The sequence below is a fragment of the Herpailurus yagouaroundi genome, unplaced genomic scaffold (genome assembly GCF_014898765.1).
Source record: "Herpailurus yagouaroundi ecotype Mexico unplaced genomic scaffold, PumYag 215, whole genome shotgun sequence".
NCBI classification, from domain to species: Eukaryota; Metazoa; Chordata; class Mammalia; order Carnivora; family Felidae; genus Herpailurus; species Herpailurus yagouaroundi.
In genome coordinates, this window is record NW_024412446.1 from 2,676,573 (window position 1) to 2,692,350 (window position 15,778).

A 15,778-nucleotide genomic window follows, 5' to 3' on the forward strand; every position below is an offset into this window, starting at 1 on the left:
CAATTTCAGGCCAACACAACATGCTTTTTTCCCCTAGCTTTCTGACATTCCTATGTTTTGTCTATGGAAACTTCTCCAACAATAAGTGGCTTGACTTCTGTTATCTGCAATATATTTGCTTATTTGCTACACCCTTCTCTGTGTCAACATTCTCCTAGTTATGTAGCTAACTTAGTCCCAATCTTGTTGGCCCTGAATTGTAGGCCACCTTCTTGGACCCAGTCCTACCAAATATGCTGGTCAAGTTCACGGTCTTGTCCGAGCCCTGGTCCCAAAGAGCACACTGGGCAAGTCCCTGATTCTGGTCCTAGCCCCAGCCCAGGTGAAAACCCCAACCAAATTCCCAGCTAAATGCCTGGCCCTGAGCCAGTGAACTTGTCTGTTGAGATCCAGGCATTGACCAAAGGAAAGGAGAACAAATACTGACTGTATGAAGCCATGACTCAATAAGACAGAGCCTTAGATGAAGACCTGTGTACAGATAGTTCATTTGGAAGTGATCAATGGAAAGGGATCAAGGATCCCAGGGATCAGGACTGAGCAGGTGGCAGAGGTGGAGAAGGAGGAGAAGCCAACACAAGTATGCATAATCCAGGTCAGCATAGAGGGTAGTGGGGACTGATTCCCCTGGGACTACCTGAGAAGCCTATGGAATGGCTCCCAGAATCCACCACTGGAAAGAAGGGTGGCAGGAGTGTGTGAACTACTGCCTCCACTCTTCATTGGCAGTAGGTTGTCACCCTGTGTTCCCTCCCCCACACTTCTGAGCCTTGGGTGAATGTGTAGGCTGAGCCAAATCCCAACCTGAGAAGGCACACAAAGAGGAGCCTGTGGGCAGAAAGCAAGAAGTGAGGAGGACACTGGCAGCATATGTGGAGAGACTGAAGTGAATCACAGCCTGAGGCAAGCTGTGACCTGAGGGTGAAATCAGAGGTGGGCCCAAGAGGATGGCCATCATCTTCAAGTGACCTCCCCAGTCTTCACTCCTAGTTGACAAGGGAATAAGTCGGGTTCACAGATATTAACCAATCACTATAAGGATGTGGATTTCCAAAGCACTAATGTTCAAGTTAGGCCATGTAAAACATAAATAACTTAAATGAGATGACACATTACTTATGTGTTTATGTTTAATGTTGTGAACAAAGTTCGTTGTAAGTTGAAATATGATGACACAGTCCTGGAGTGCAGCTAGCTGGGCAAAGCTCAGGGGAAACAAATGGATTGTGTTTTGATTGTGGCCTGGGTGTCATTCTAGGCTGTGTCTTCTTACATTGGAAATTGGATTTGTGGTCAGGCTGTTTCATGAAACCCTGGTCCCAGACGTCATCAGCCAGCTTGTCCTTGAGGCTGTGGAAGAGAGGTGAGAAATGGATGGAGCTCTTGTGGCCAGAAGTGCTCCTCTTACCCAGCTGATACTCAGCTGCTTATTGTCCCTGGGGCTTGACTGTGCTACCTTGGACTTTAGTGGAAAGCTGGTCTTTAGACAGGTGATATATCTGACTTGTAATAGGCTAGGCTCCTGACTGGCTCAATGTTTGTTTTTTTAAAACATGTATACTTTAATGTTTATTTTTTAGAGAGACAAAGCATGAGTCAGGGAGGGGCAGAGAGAGAGAAGGAGACACATAATCTGAAGCAGGCTCCAGGCTCTGAGCTGTCAGCACAGAGCCTGATGTGGGGCCTGAACTCACAGACTGAGAGATCATGACCTGAGCCGAAGTTGGATGCTTAACCAACTGAGCCACCCAGGTGCCCCTGGCTCAATGGTTTTAATCCTGGGTGCTTTACTTCCCCAATCTACCCCAGCTAACAGTCATGGCCAAGATTCCAAGAGACATGGAGGGGGCTTGTGAGGTCATCTGCCAGGTCCCCTCACTTTCTGCCTGTGAAACAGCACAACCTCCCATTTTGTATGGGGCATCTTAATGCCAGAGAGAGAGATCCAATTGTCCTAAGTGACATAGAGTCAGGGTCAGTTCTGGGACCAGATCCCAAGTGCCATGCTTCCAAGTGTACTCAGATTGTCATATCCCTCCACATGATCACAGATTACAGCCCTGCAGAGCTGGGTCAGTGGAACAATAGTCCTCTTTCCCTCAGGGAGTGGTCTGGTCTTTGTGCCTTACTATGGTGGGCCTCATGTCTGAAAATGGAGCCAGCCATGCTCACGAAGTACAAGACAATCTTGACACTAAGAGACTATTAAGGAAAAGAAGGCCCATGCCTTCAAACAGATGCTTGCAATTTTGGGAGATTGGGGCTGGAGATAGCTTAATTCTGTGTCTCAAGGGCACCAGCTGTCTCTAAATAGTTGCCTTATGACATTGTAAGAGAAGGTCTATGTTCCAGGTCAAATGCTTTCCCTCTCCAACATTTAACATACCACTCCATCTTGCCCATTCTACCTAACCTCACTCCCACTCCCAGCCTGCTTCACCTCCCCTGTACCATTACAGTGGCCTGCCTGCCCTCAGGCCCTCCCTCACTTACTCCGACCCATACTCAGATACCAGGTCATTCTTCCTCATGTGCATCTTGGAATGTGACACTGTCCTTCACTCCTATTTCCAAAACTTTTAGTGCGTCTTGTTTTTCCAGAGTCCAGCCAGATGGGACTTCCCCCTCCATCCACTCTCTTCCTCCCCCTCTTGTACCAGCTCTGAAGAATCTTTTCATTTCCCATTGCATGCCATTCCCATTCAAGACCAGTCCTGTTGAAGATTTTTTAACGAAAAGCCTTGAAAGAGCTTCTAGGTTATAGACATCTAGTTTCCTCTAGTTTCACTACTAGGACAATAGTCTGGGTTTGAGGATTAATTAGATAAAAGTTGGGGTTGGGGCGCCTGGGTGGCGCAGTCGGTTAAGCGTCCGACTTCAGCCAGGTCACGATCTCACAGTCCGTGAGTTCGAGCCCCGCGTCGGGCTCTGGGCTGATGGCTCAGAGCCTGGAGCCTGTTTCCGATTCTGTGTCTCCCTCTCACTCTGCCCCTCCCCCGTTCATGTTCTGTCTCTCTCTGTCCCAAAAATAAATAAACGTTGAAAAAAAAAATTAAAAAAAAAAAAAAGTTGGGGTTATGGAGAAAAGTTTGAAGCAAGAGAGAGACCGGACAAAAGGAGGTGTGATGAGAAAAGAAATGTGCAGGTGATGTTAGAGACTGGAGCCAAAGGCTGGAACACCCTGAACCTCAGTTGAATCTAAAATACTTCTTAGACGATGGCCCCCAAACCCTAAATTGCCAGCCATTGCTGCGTTTTCCTCCTCCTAGCTAAATGTTACCCCATGAAAAATAAGACCAAGTTGTTTAGGGGCACCTGGGTGGCTCAGTCAGTTGAGCGTCCGACTTAGGCTCAGGTCATGATCTCACGGATCATGAGATCGAGCCCCGCGTCAGGTTCTGTGCTGACAGCTCAGAGCCTGGAGCCTATTTCAGATTCTGTGTGTCCCCCTCTCTCCGTCCCTCCCCTGCTTGTGCTCTCTCCTTCTCAAAACTAAATAAAACATTAAAAAAAAGAACAGGTTTAAAGTCATATATTTTTTCTTTGAAATTGCCATATAGTCATTAAATAACATGAATTTCAACAACACTACACAGCAGTACAGGAGCATTGACTTTCTAAGAATTCGGGAGTGTTTCATTCTGGTGATCCATGGAAGGACCTGACAATACTGTAGGCAGGTTGGAGGGAGAACAATGACATCCTGCCATGAACTTGACTGAGTTCACAGGAAAGAAAACATGCCACCAGATTTTATACTTTACATTTGCTAACATTTATATCAGACAAAGTCAAAACATCAATAACTTAAATATAATTAAATAGTATTTAAGAAATGTGCTTTAAATTATTATACAAAGTGCTATTGTTGGGATTGTAAAAAAATAATATCACTCTGCCCTTGGGGAGGGTTGGGGGAAAATAAATAAGATTTTCTTCAGGCTCTGTCTCTCCAGTCCGGGTATAAAGGTTCAAGGTTTCTGGGTTTGGGACTTTTGGTCCAGGCGCTTCATGAAATCCTGGACCCACTTCTGCTTGGGGTCAGCACAGATCTCTCTGGATGTTTTGGTCTTGAAGCTGTGGAGGGAAGAGAGGGCAGTTAGATGGAGCACCTTGAGGATTTTGTCCAGGAATGTGGCCTGTTGGACCCTAAACCTGAGCAGCTTTTTCTCTCTGGGTGAGGGGACTGGATGGGGACAGGTGGGGGAGGAAAAGTCCTCAAAAGGAAACTGTGCTCTTGTCCCAGGGGAAGCCCTCAGGCTCCTGGCTGAAAGAACTTGGATGATCTGGCCAAGCTCCCAGAAGGTTAGCCTGGACAGAGTATGGATTCCCTCCCGTGAGCTCAGTTTCTCCATGGGGTAAAAGTTCCTTTGGATTAGATGGTATATTTATCTGACTCATTTGGACATGCATCCCGATATCTTTCCCTTGTATGTAACTCAGATAGAACTTTTGGTGGAGGGTTCCAGGGCATGATCTACTCACATCACAGCTTCCTGGGGACACTGGATGTTGGTGATCCTTGTGTAGCTCTCTAGCTTCTGCATAGGGATCTTCCCTTTGACCACACTGAAGCAGCAGGTAATTGGGATGGAAACTGAACCTGAAAAACATTTTGCAAAGAATGATACAGTTATAATGCATCATAAGCATGCATTTGCAAGGGCAGGTAGAGAAGCTGGGAAAAGACAAAACAAACATACAAGTTCCAATGAACACTGGGCACTCCCAAGTCCAGTGCCTTAGTTCACATTCCACAGATGAAATGGTGCCCAGGAGTCAGTTTCCTCTTTGGGAGTCTGGAGACCCTCATTGTTGATTTGGAATGGAGAAATCTCAAGTGGCAAGACTAATCTGGTAGTGCCATTAGGAGGATCCACTGATCCAAAACCACTGACACCAAAAAGATAAGTTCTAAGAACTTGCTTCCCAGCTTTCTGTCCCCATGGGCTCTAAAGCCAACCTCTGTCACATGCTGAGAGGCCCCTGGGTCCTTATTATTCTTACATGGCTGGCTGTAATTCAAAATTTGAAACCCCAAGCACTAATTTTTTTTCCTCTGCACTACTGCCTGAAATGTTCTTCACATCCACAAGGAGAAATGGTCCTTCCTTCTGTGTCACATCCCCAAACAATGTAAGGGTCATTGAGGTAGTGGCTGCATTTAGTGTCTCTTCTGCAGCTGGTGTCAGGAAGGACCATGGGGACTGGCCTCAGTGGCCTGGGCATCTGGTTCTGGTTCTGGCTAGTTGTGCCATGACAGCTCTTTTTATCTCTGCTGTTGGTTTCAATTTCTCCATCTCTGTAATGTAGGCTATGCAGCAAGCATGCTGGGATGGTAGTACCTACAACAGTTAAAATGGTAAGCCTTAGGAAGAGAGGGCCTTACCTGGCTGAGCAAGCACCCGGATGCTGAAGGTGGCCACTGTGAGCAGCAGGCACAGAAGCACTGCGGAGACCTTCATGGCAGAGGGAAGCACAGAAGCTTGGGTGTGAGAGATGGAAGTTCCCGGGTTGGTTTCAGCCTCGCTGTTCCTCTGGACACCCTGCCTGTCTTTTATAGAGAGCAGAGTGTGTGGGCGGGGGCATGAAGTAAGACTTTGAATATGCTTAGTAGGCACCAGATCCTGGGGGTGATTTCCAAACGCTGGAAGAAGGAAGCTGAACAGTTTCTACCATTCACTTAGACTATGTGGAGTAGAGGTGAAAGGGTATGTCATTGTACCAAGAGAAATACAGGAAGTGACCTCAATGGAATGTTAAGGAAATGGAAATGGACATGTTTGAAATGGAAAATGTTCTGTTGGAAAGGAAGAATGGAAGCTGAAGTCATAGTGAAGTGAAGACAATCAAAGATCTGGCCCTCTCTGGGGCCCAGGAGGCCTGAGACTGGGCTTTAAGTCTTTGGCTGTACTTTCCATCAGACTCAGGTCCCTGGCATCCTAAACTAGTCAAGCTCCTGTAGAACCCCACACAGGTAGCCTGATAGAACCCTGGCAGAATGGTGGAATCCGGGAAAATCTTCAAGTTTTAATGCCATGGAATCTTATGTTATGGGGCATGAGAATTGGACAGCACATACTGATCTTGTAGGGTGGTGTTTCCAAATATTTTATTTAGACACTAAAGTTTCTTTCCAGTGAAATCATAAGGAGAAACTCAATATTTCATGCAGGTAGAATGGGTCTGTTTGAGAAAGACCTTCAGTTCCCTTTGTTTACATACAGGGGGTAGGGGTGGAGAGGGAAGGGAAGGAGCTAGGTTTGCAAACCACTGACCTCTTCTACTCGCCTCCCCTCATGTATCTGCCATTACAGTATCATGTGGAAATCCCACTGCCCTGAGACTCCCCTGTGCTCCTCCTCTCAAATCTCTGGCTACCACTGATCTTTATAATATCTCTATATGTTTATTTTTACAGAATGTCATACAGTTGGAACCATACAGTATGTAGTCTTTTCAGATTGGCTGCTTTCACTTAGAAATAGGCATTTAAGCTTCCCTGTGTCTTTTCATGACTCATTTCTTTTTATTGCTGAATAGTATTCTATCATATGTGTGTATCAGTTTATTTAACCATTCTTCTATTGAGGGACATCTTGGTTGCTTCCAGTTTGGGGCAATTATGAATAAAGCTGCTGTAAACATTCTTGTGCAGGCCTTTACGTGGACATAAATTTTCAAGTCATTTGGGTAAATATCTAGGAGTGTGACTGCTAGATGATATGGTAAGACTATGTCTAGCCTTGTAAGAAGCTGTCAAAGGGTCTTCCAAAGTGGCTGTACAACGCATTGTTCATTCTCACTAGCAAAGAATGAGAATTCCTGTTTTCTGCATCTTCGCCAGCATTTGCTATTGTCAATATTTTGGATTTTAGCTACTCTCCTGGGTGGGTAGTTGTTTCTTATTGTCTTAATCTGCAATTCCCTAATGACATATGATGTTGAATATATTTCATATGCCAATTTTCTATTTGCATATTTTCTTTGGTGGGTGTCTCTGATGAGGCCTGTCACTATTTTTAAATTGGGTTGTTTGTTTTCTCATTATTGAGTTTTAAGTGTTCTTTGTATATTTTGGACACAAGCCCTTTAACAGATGTGTATTTCACAAAGGTTTTCTCACAGTCTATGGTTTGTCTTCTCCTAATGGTGTCTTTCATGCAGGATAAGTTTTTCATTGTAATGAAGTCCAACTTATTAATTTATTAATTTCATGGATCAGGCTTTTCGTGTTGTGTCTACAGAGTCATCACCAAACCCAAAGTCATCTCAATTTTTTACTATATTATCTTCTAGAATTTCATAGATTTGAATTTTACATTGAGGACTATGATCCATTTTGAGTTACTTTTTGTGAAAGGTATAAGATCTGTATCTATATTCTTCTTATTTTATTTTATTGTATTTTGCATGTGGATGACAAGAACCATTTGTTGAAAAGATTTCATTTTCTATTGAATTATCTTTGCTTCTTCAATATTGATTCTTCCTATCCATGAACATAGGATCTCTATTTACTTAGTTCTTTAATCTTTCATTAAAATTATTGTAGTTTTCCACATATTGATATTATACATATTTTCTTAGATTCATTCCAATGTACTTTATATTTTAGTCCTAATATATATAGTATTGTGCTATTAATTTCAAGTTGAAATTGTTGTTGGTATGTGGAAAAATAATTGAATTTTATGTATTAACTTGGTAGCTTGATACCTTGCTATAATTGCTTTTTTGTGCAGGAGGGGTGTGTGTGTGTGTGTGTGTGTGTGTGTGTGTGTGTGTGTGTTTCTTTTCCTACATGGACAATTATGTCTTTTACAAACAAAGACCTTTTTTTTTTCAATTTCTTCTCAATTTGTATACCTGTTTATTTTCTTGTCTTGTCTTATTGCATTAGCTAGGACTTCCAGTATTTTGAATAAGAGTGGTTAGAGGGAACATCCTTGCCTTGTTCCCAGTCTTAGGGGAAAAGCATTTCTTCATGATTAAGAATATCATTTCATTGTTTCTACATCAGTAAATATGATGTTAGCTGTAGGCCTGTTGTAGATGGTCTTTATTAAATTGAGGACACATCTCTTTATTCCTAGTTTGCTGAAAGTTTTTTCATGAATGGGTGTTGGATTTTGTCAAATGCTTTCTATTGGTATCATCATATTGATATCTTTGTGTACTTGGAATAAACCCCACTTGATTATGTTGTGTAATTCTTTTCATACATTGTTGAATTCTATTTGTTAATATTTTGTGGAGTATTTCCTATCTATGTTCATAAGATGGTCTATAGTTTTCTTTTGGTTCTTCCAGGATGGCAGGATTTTGATCACTTTGGGGACAGTCCCCCTGCCAGATATACCATGTATCACTGATCTCTATGGGGCTGTGTAGGCTAACAGGTCAAATTTGCTTATATTTTTAATTTGGAAATAAAATCATTGTCTTACAAAATACCCTGAAGACCTCATTTTTAATTTCTCCTCTGAGCAGTCTTCGTATGGAAAGTGCATCTATAAACAAATGACAGAAATAATGGTGGAAATCATAGTTCTTGGGAATCAAAAAGGAATAATCAAATGAATAGAAATAAATGGCATGTCCTGAGTCTAATCCTGATTTAGCCAATAACTAGCTAATGACTTGCCCAATGTGACCATGAACTAATCTTGACTCTGAGGTTCATTGTCCTCATCTATAAAGTATGGATTTTTGAAAAGTTCAGGGATGGTAAATAGTTTTCAATCATGTATTCACCTGATGGATTTATGGTAGGTGACCAGAAAGGTTTGTTGGGAAAACAAATAAACAATAAGCCTTCATTTGAGTATTGAATGTAAAGTCACGATTGATTATTGATGTCTGCCATGGGTACAACAGTGGGAATTGGTACTTCCCATGTAACATAGTTTCTTTTCTAGGGTTAAATCATATATAAGCTCTTCTGTAACTTAATTTATGTATGATTATCTGCGAATGATCCAATCAGAAACCAGAGACGCTGGGATGCCAGGAACTTGCAGACAAGTGTTTTCAGCTGTCAGCCCTAGGAAAGACAGTACAGCATGGTAGTTAAAAGTCTGGATTTAGATACTAGGATTACTAGTTAATATCTATGTCAGAGAAGGCACAAGTAATCTAATTTCTTTGTAGTTCAAATTCTTTACCTATTCTTTGTTTTTCTTATATGGAAATGAAGTTTATTGAGAATATTAAACTACCTAACACTGAAAATTTACTTTGCAGAGTGAGTGGCGTATGGTAATATGTGCAATAAGGTAGCCATTAGCAATAGTCAAATAAAATGAGTGTTCTGTCTAGAACAAGCTAGAAAGGAACTCAAAATGTAGTTCTTGGTCTCTTGTACCAGTTCCCCCCAAAACCATTTCCAAACAAAGATATGTGATAAAGACAGGCCTCCCGAAATGCCTACACTTTAGATGAAGAAAGAAAAAGGGTCTCCTGGAAACAGAGAAGTGACGTCCTGCCATGAACCAGAAGAATGGAATGTTGTGGGGTCTCAGAAGAGATGGGGGTCAGATCCCAGTGTTGATATGCCAAAGAGCAGCAGGCTCCTAATTCTACAGGGAGTTCAGAGTTCTTAGCTGGAAAGTCACTCTGATTATGCAATTTCCCTTTCTTGCTTTGTTTTTAAACTGAAATCAAGAAATCCAAACATAAAAAAGTTAAAACGAAACTTTCGCCCATGCAAGTTCATGTCTGTCCAGCAGCCTGGCTGTGTCGTTCAAGGAAGTGGTCATTCTGCCTCTTCCCTTTCCCTTCTCCACAGTGCTTTCCCAGCAAACAAATTCTTGAAGCAGTTTTGACAACCCACCTACAGGTCAGTGGCTGCAAAGGGGAGCTTGAGGTCAGAAGCCTGTGAGTAGCAGGCAGGAAATGAGTATCCTGGTATGGAAATAGATCTGAATTTGTAGGTGGTTCTCAAGGGATGCGATGGGAATGGGAGAGCACGCGGGAATCAGAATTGCTGTGTTCATTTTCCACTTCAGTCTCCAGTGTCCTCAGTGGTCACACAATTATAGATTGCATTGGAAGAGACATTTGCACTTAATTTCACTAATCTTTTCACTTCACAAATGAGGGAAAGAATCATGGAAGTGAAATGATTTGTCATGGATTGTACAGCGACTACACGACAAACCAAGACTGGTCAGTGGTCATGTCTGAACGAAAACCATTTTGAAATTCAAAGTTAGGAGACAAAGACCAGGTAGAAGACTGCAGTGAGGTGCTCCAAAACCCCAGGGACCATCTAATGTCCTAGTCCCCAGATCCACCTATAATATCAGGATTCTCTGGGCAATTATTAGTAAGATATGCCTTAACCACTTCAGTATAATGAGTGAGAATCTTTGGAGATGATGTCTTAGATTCTGTTTTTGAAGTGAGCTGAGTGATTTTTAATCAGATCCGTTAACCTAGTTCAAATGTCTCATTTACGGATGTATAAACTGAGGCACAGGGTAGGAAAATGATGTGCCCAGAGTCACTTGGAGAATTTAGTTAAGAACTGATACCAGAATTCAGAGACGCAGGCACCATGCTTAGTTATGCACTGGGCATCTTTGGTCCCTGGTACAGGTAGGGTCTCAGTCTAGTGGAGGTCCCCAGATTTCCAATGTCTTGTGTCTGTAAGTCTGTTTTGCAGGGAGAAACGATTATGGGCCCAGCTGGAATGTACATGATTTCAAGGAGGATTACTTGATGGGTCTTAATAAGAACAGCATGAACAGATTCTATTTGGGCTCGAGGATATGTAGCTTATGCCACCAAGCCCTTGACCATCATTCCCACTCAATGCTTAAGATTTTCTTGGCACAGGGGATCTCTGAGACTCAACAAACTAACTAGTAATGTCTATTCCTGTCCTTTATAACTCCATGCAATCGATGGGATTTTAGGATAAACTCCTGAATGGTGTTTGGGGCTATGGGCTGGATGTGAGAAAGAGAGGTAAGCAGGGTCACTGGACTCAATGTGAGGGCAAGACTGTGCTATTATGGCAACTAGAACATTGTCTTAATAATAGTGAGCTGTTCAGTTGTTCCTGGGTCTTTGCTGGGAGCCACTGGGATGTGGATTAAAGTCTCTGAGCCTGCTCTGCCAGTTATGTGGGGGGCGTTTGCTGTGATCCCGGCTTCCTGGCCGGGTTGGTAGTGTGGATTCTAGGTGCTGCCTCACCCTACTCTGTCCCTGCTGGAACAGTGTGGTATAGCACAGCACAGCACAACATCACATGGGGTGCCTCTTACCCAGCTTCTGGGGGTTCCTTCACTAATAAGTGAGTGGAGGGCTTTGGTACTGCTCCAGTCTTTCCTCACTCGGGCTGTCGGAGTCTTTGTCACCAGGAATACCCTGGTCACTGTGGCAGGTCAGAGACATGGGGATTCTTGTAATAGCTCTAAAGGCCTCTGCCTTAAGTGACACATGTCACTTCTGCTTATATTTTATTGATCAAAGTGGATCATACAGCTTGCCTGTCTTCAAGATGGCATGGAAAGCTAATCCTACCATGTGACAGAAGAATAGGAACTGAAAATTTCAGGGGATGTCTCTAGTCACTACCACCTGCTCCGTGGTATCTACCTCAGTTTATTAACTGTTAAACTTTGTAAAGAAGTGACTGTTCTATGTGACATCCTTTGATTAAACGATTTCTTTTACTTCACATTCAAAATAGTCCACTCTTTTTAATTTTTTAAATTTTAACTTGGAACAGATTGGTGAATGTAAATAGTTTCATCACCTACAGTGCACCTCTTGGCATTCTAAATCAAACATGATGTATTATTTTTGTTCTCCTTCCGTAAGTGACTTTTATCTAAATGTCAGGGAACTGTACCAATGACTGCCACACAAGGTTATCCACATCAACTCAGTAAAGTGGGAAATTATGATAGAGCCCTTAACGGATACAGGTGTTAATTGTCCCTTAGAGCAATATTTTTATTTCATTATTTATGAAGATCACAATTAAACTCATGAAGGCTAAGAACCTCTACATTAGTAACTATGAAGCACTGTGAAGGAGCCTTTGTGCTATTAAATGTTCCACCTCACATACAAAACAGTCGCCGTTTTATCAGTATTTTTTTTTTAAGTGGGACCGTGTAGTCTACCTAATTTAATATTATGTTATACCCCATAACATTCTGGACCAAACGTGTTTTATGATCTTTACGTCAAAAATAACAACTAGTTTTTATTCTAGCTTTAAAAAAAAGGAGTGCATAACGTTAAGTCAGTTGTAGAAACTTCAGGTCAGTATGATACACACTAATGTATTCCACCATATGAATGAACTGAAAACGTAAAACCTCCCTCTCAAGGCACCTGCCAACACGGGTGATTGGCAGCGGGCGGATGTGATGTCAGCACCGTCCCGGAAGTGCACGTGCACACGCCCACCTGTAGCAGCAATGCTGGCCACCTTCCAGGCTACGGATCGCCAATAAGAAATTGTTCGTGCAATTTGCAGCTGCCACGTGTTCAAGTTTGGCTTCATGGTTTTTAATTCAATTGTTTTCCCTATTCTGATCTCCAAGGTGGTTCTCGTCATACAGAATCGGAGGGTTCTGTTGCAACTCTTGTTTGCTAACCAGGGGCTGCTGCCATCCGCGGGGATACCGTGCTTCCTCCAGAAGCTGCCCTTGAAATTCAGGTCTCTCATTTGTGGATGGTAGCACACTTCTTCACTCGTCTGCAACATTGCCAGGACTTGTAACATCTAAGAACGACTTCTGGCATGTTTCCCAGGTCCAGACTCTGGCATTTTCCCCACCTCAGAACAAAACACTGAAGGACTTTTAGTGATTTTTAATGATTGCACTCTCTTTGTAGGAAACATAAAAAATATACAGAAGTGCCTAAAAATGAGGACGAAACGTACCTGCATTTAAGGTGACCATCTTGTCCTGGTTTGGCCTAGAATTTCTCATTTTTAGCACTACAAGTCCAGTATCCCTGGAAACCCCTCAGTGTTGTCTCAGTCATGACAGCTGGTCACCCTATTTGAATTGTAAATACTGAGATTGAACTTGAGCTGATATTTTTATTTTATTCCTCTTTTCTCTGTTAATTTCACTGCATGTACATATACATATGTAAACCTATATGTATATATGTGTTTTTGTATATGTACACATACATATACCCATATATCCATATGCACATATATAGACATAATGCACACATGATGATATTCACAGCTTAATTCACTTAACATTGGTCATATACTCTTTCAAATCATTTGATATCCCTTAGTTGCTTGAATTTTAAAGACTTCATTTTGGTCCTCTATATAAAGCTCATTATAGTTGGGTATTATATTGTTTATGTTTTCATTTAAAAAATAATCTTAATTATTATTATGATGAAAAAGCCAGTTTAAAAACCCTGCCTATGTCTTTATTTATTTCTGTAGCTTTGGAATTGATATATCACAAAGTATAAAAGGCTGAGGCTTTGCATATCACCATAGCACTTTCTAGAAAGTTTTACTGCGGACAACATTTACTATTTGTAGTAAGCAGAATAATGGACACCACCACCGCTCTAATTAGCCTCACCTAGTCCCTGGAACCTGGAAATATGTCACCTTACCTGGCAAAGCGGTCTTTGCAGATGTGAGTCAGGGTATGGACCTGAGAGGAGAGTATCCTGCCTTCTCCAGCTGGGCCCAATCTACTCACATGAGTCTTTAGAAGTGTGGGACTCTTTCCTGATGCTTCAGTGACAGGAGATGGAAGAAGAAGAGATTCAAAGTGAGAGGGACTTGGTCCACATTACTGGATTTGAAGATGGAGGAAGGGGGCTCTGGGCCAAGGATTATAGCAACTTCTAGAAGCTGCGAACGGCCCTTACCTGACAGCCATCAAGAAAATGACGATCTCAGTCCAATGACCCAAAGGAACTGAATTCTGCCAACAAGCCAAATGATCAGGAAAATTGATCCTCCTCTAAAGCTTCTAGGAATTAACACAGCTCTGCCAATGTCTTGATTTTAGTGTGATGAGACCCAAGGCCTACCTCCAACCTCCAGCGCTGTAATTTTTATGTTGTTTAAGCCACTAATTTTGTGCTAATTTATTATGACAGTGGTAGAAAACTAATACATTATTCTTTAAAAATGTACGATGCTTTGTTAATAAAATATTATCATGTATATAGGCAAAACTAACCTATAGGATTCAGCCTAGAGGCTCCCTTTCATAGATATGAACTGGCAGGAGCATATGAGGGCAAAAGGGAGGCTCTGGGGTGGGAAAAGTTCTACAAATGTTGATCTGGGTGGTGGATGTGTGGAATGCATACATGTATAAAAATGACTTATCTGTATTGCACTTTATGGTAGGAGAGTATAAGATAAGAAAGATAAGAAAGAAGTAAAGAGAAATCATTCCAGTACCTGCTTGTTCAAACTTTTATTACTGGTGGATATGTTGACGTGCATGTTCAATGGATTATGTTTTTATTTTGTGAATTATCTGATAGCCTCCCTGGTTTGGGAGTTCAGGTATTTTTTCTTATTTATTTACAAGAGACATTAGGACTTCTACCTTTTGTTTATTCTCTGTGTTGAAAACACAGTATCCTCTCAATGATACAGAAGTTCTAGCACTGGAAACATATCCCTGACTCAGGATTTCCTCTTTAAAGAAGACAGAACTTAAGGCCTCTAGGATGGCAGCTTTTTTTAAAGTGTTTGGGACTGTCCCTGCCTGTTGCGTCACATAGCACTGATCCACACAAAAACCACACAAGGCCACCGTTCCATTGAAAAAGTCCCGGTTATATTTATTCTCCAGTGATGTGGCTTGATAATAAGGGCACATCTGGAAGCAATAAAGAGAAACAGCAGCTAAAATCCCTTATGAGGACAACGAGTGGGTTTGTAGAAAGCAAGAGATGAATGTCAAACAGGCAGAATCCTGGCCTGCTTGTTAAGTAGCTATGTGACCTAACTAGATTCCATCAGGTCCACCCTGCCTCATATATAGAATGTGGGAATGCCCAAGATCAGGGATGGCAAGGGGCCTCAGTGCCAGTTTCAACCCAAGAGGGTGGTTGGAAAGACAGTGAGGCCTTATCTCGTGCTATGAGAAATAGTGATCCGATTCTTTACTGAAGTTCTCCACGGGCACAGGTCGAGGGATGACCCCAGCTTTGTGACATGTGGCCCACTTCTAGGCCAGGAGATACTTGTGATCCCTCCCTTTTTTTTTTCATTTTATTCTTCCATGATTATCTTCTTGAAATGAGTCCAGTCTGAGAACTGGACATCTAGGAATTGGCTGGAAAGAGTTCTTTGTTGCTTTGCTCTAGGACCAGCGGGATGGTGGTCACGATAATGCACTCTGGAGCCAGACTGCCAGGTCTTGGATGCCTATTTCAACCTGTGTATCTGTTTCCTTTTCAGTGAAATGAGTGTGAGTTAAACAAGTTGACACAGGAAAAGGGAGTTGTTAGCATATGGTAGGTATCTAGTAAATTACCTGTTATGCATATTCAGAACAAGTGGGTGCAGTGATTAGAGGAGGGGGCCCAGGTGTGGGCTACTGGACAGAAGCACTCCCTTAGCAGTTTTCATGGTTCCGGATGAGGTCACGTGACAGAGGTGGACCACAGCGGGAGCTTTGCTGTCCATGAGGAAGTAGTGCGTCTCCTGGATACAGAGAAGAATGAGGGTCCCGGGTCCTCACATGAACCAGAGGCACAGAATGCTCTGGGCGCAGAAGCAATGAGAGACAGATTCCCG

The 15,778-nt window shown here is 42.3% G+C and overlaps 1 protein-coding gene and 1 long non-coding RNA gene across 2 annotated transcripts; one reads left to right on the forward strand and one right to left on the reverse strand.

Annotated features, from left to right (window-relative positions):
• Positions 1 to 3,516: 3,516 nt before the first annotated feature.
• On the reverse strand, positions 3,517 to 5,518 carry CCL8 (C-C motif chemokine ligand 8). Its single transcript, XM_040455223.1, has 3 exons — positions 5,390 to 5,518; positions 4,486 to 4,603; positions 3,517 to 4,077 (listed from the first exon to the last, which is right to left on the reverse strand). The coding sequence occupies exons 1-3, from the start codon at positions 5,463 to 5,465 to the stop codon at positions 3,972 to 3,974; spliced, it is 300 nt and encodes a 99-aa protein (XP_040311157.1). The 5' UTR covers positions 5,466 to 5,518; the 3' UTR covers positions 3,517 to 3,971.
• Positions 5,519 to 9,723: 4,205 nt separating this feature from the next.
• Positions 9,724 to 14,425, forward strand: LOC121017129 (uncharacterized). The gene is made up of 2 exons (XR_005784633.1): positions 9,724 to 9,841; positions 13,445 to 14,425. It is a non-coding gene; the product is annotated as an uncharacterized LOC121017129 (long non-coding RNA).
• The last annotated feature ends 1,353 nt before the right edge of the window (positions 14,426 to 15,778 follow it).

Bases quoted from the DNA above. Each gene is read 5' to 3' on its own strand.
- CCL8 (XM_040455223.1), bottom strand. From the start codon at position 5,465: ATGAAGGTCTCCGCAGTGCTTCTGTGCCTGCTGCTCACAGTGGCCACC. The intron at 4,604-5,389 runs GTAAGGCCCTCT...AATGTTTTTCAG, and splicing joins CCGGGTGCTTGCTCAGCCAG to GTTCAGTTTCCATCCCAATT. The intron at 4,078-4,485 runs GTGAGTAGATCA...TTCCCTCCACAG, and splicing joins TGTCCCCAGGAAGCTGTGAT to CTTCAAGACCAAAACATCCA.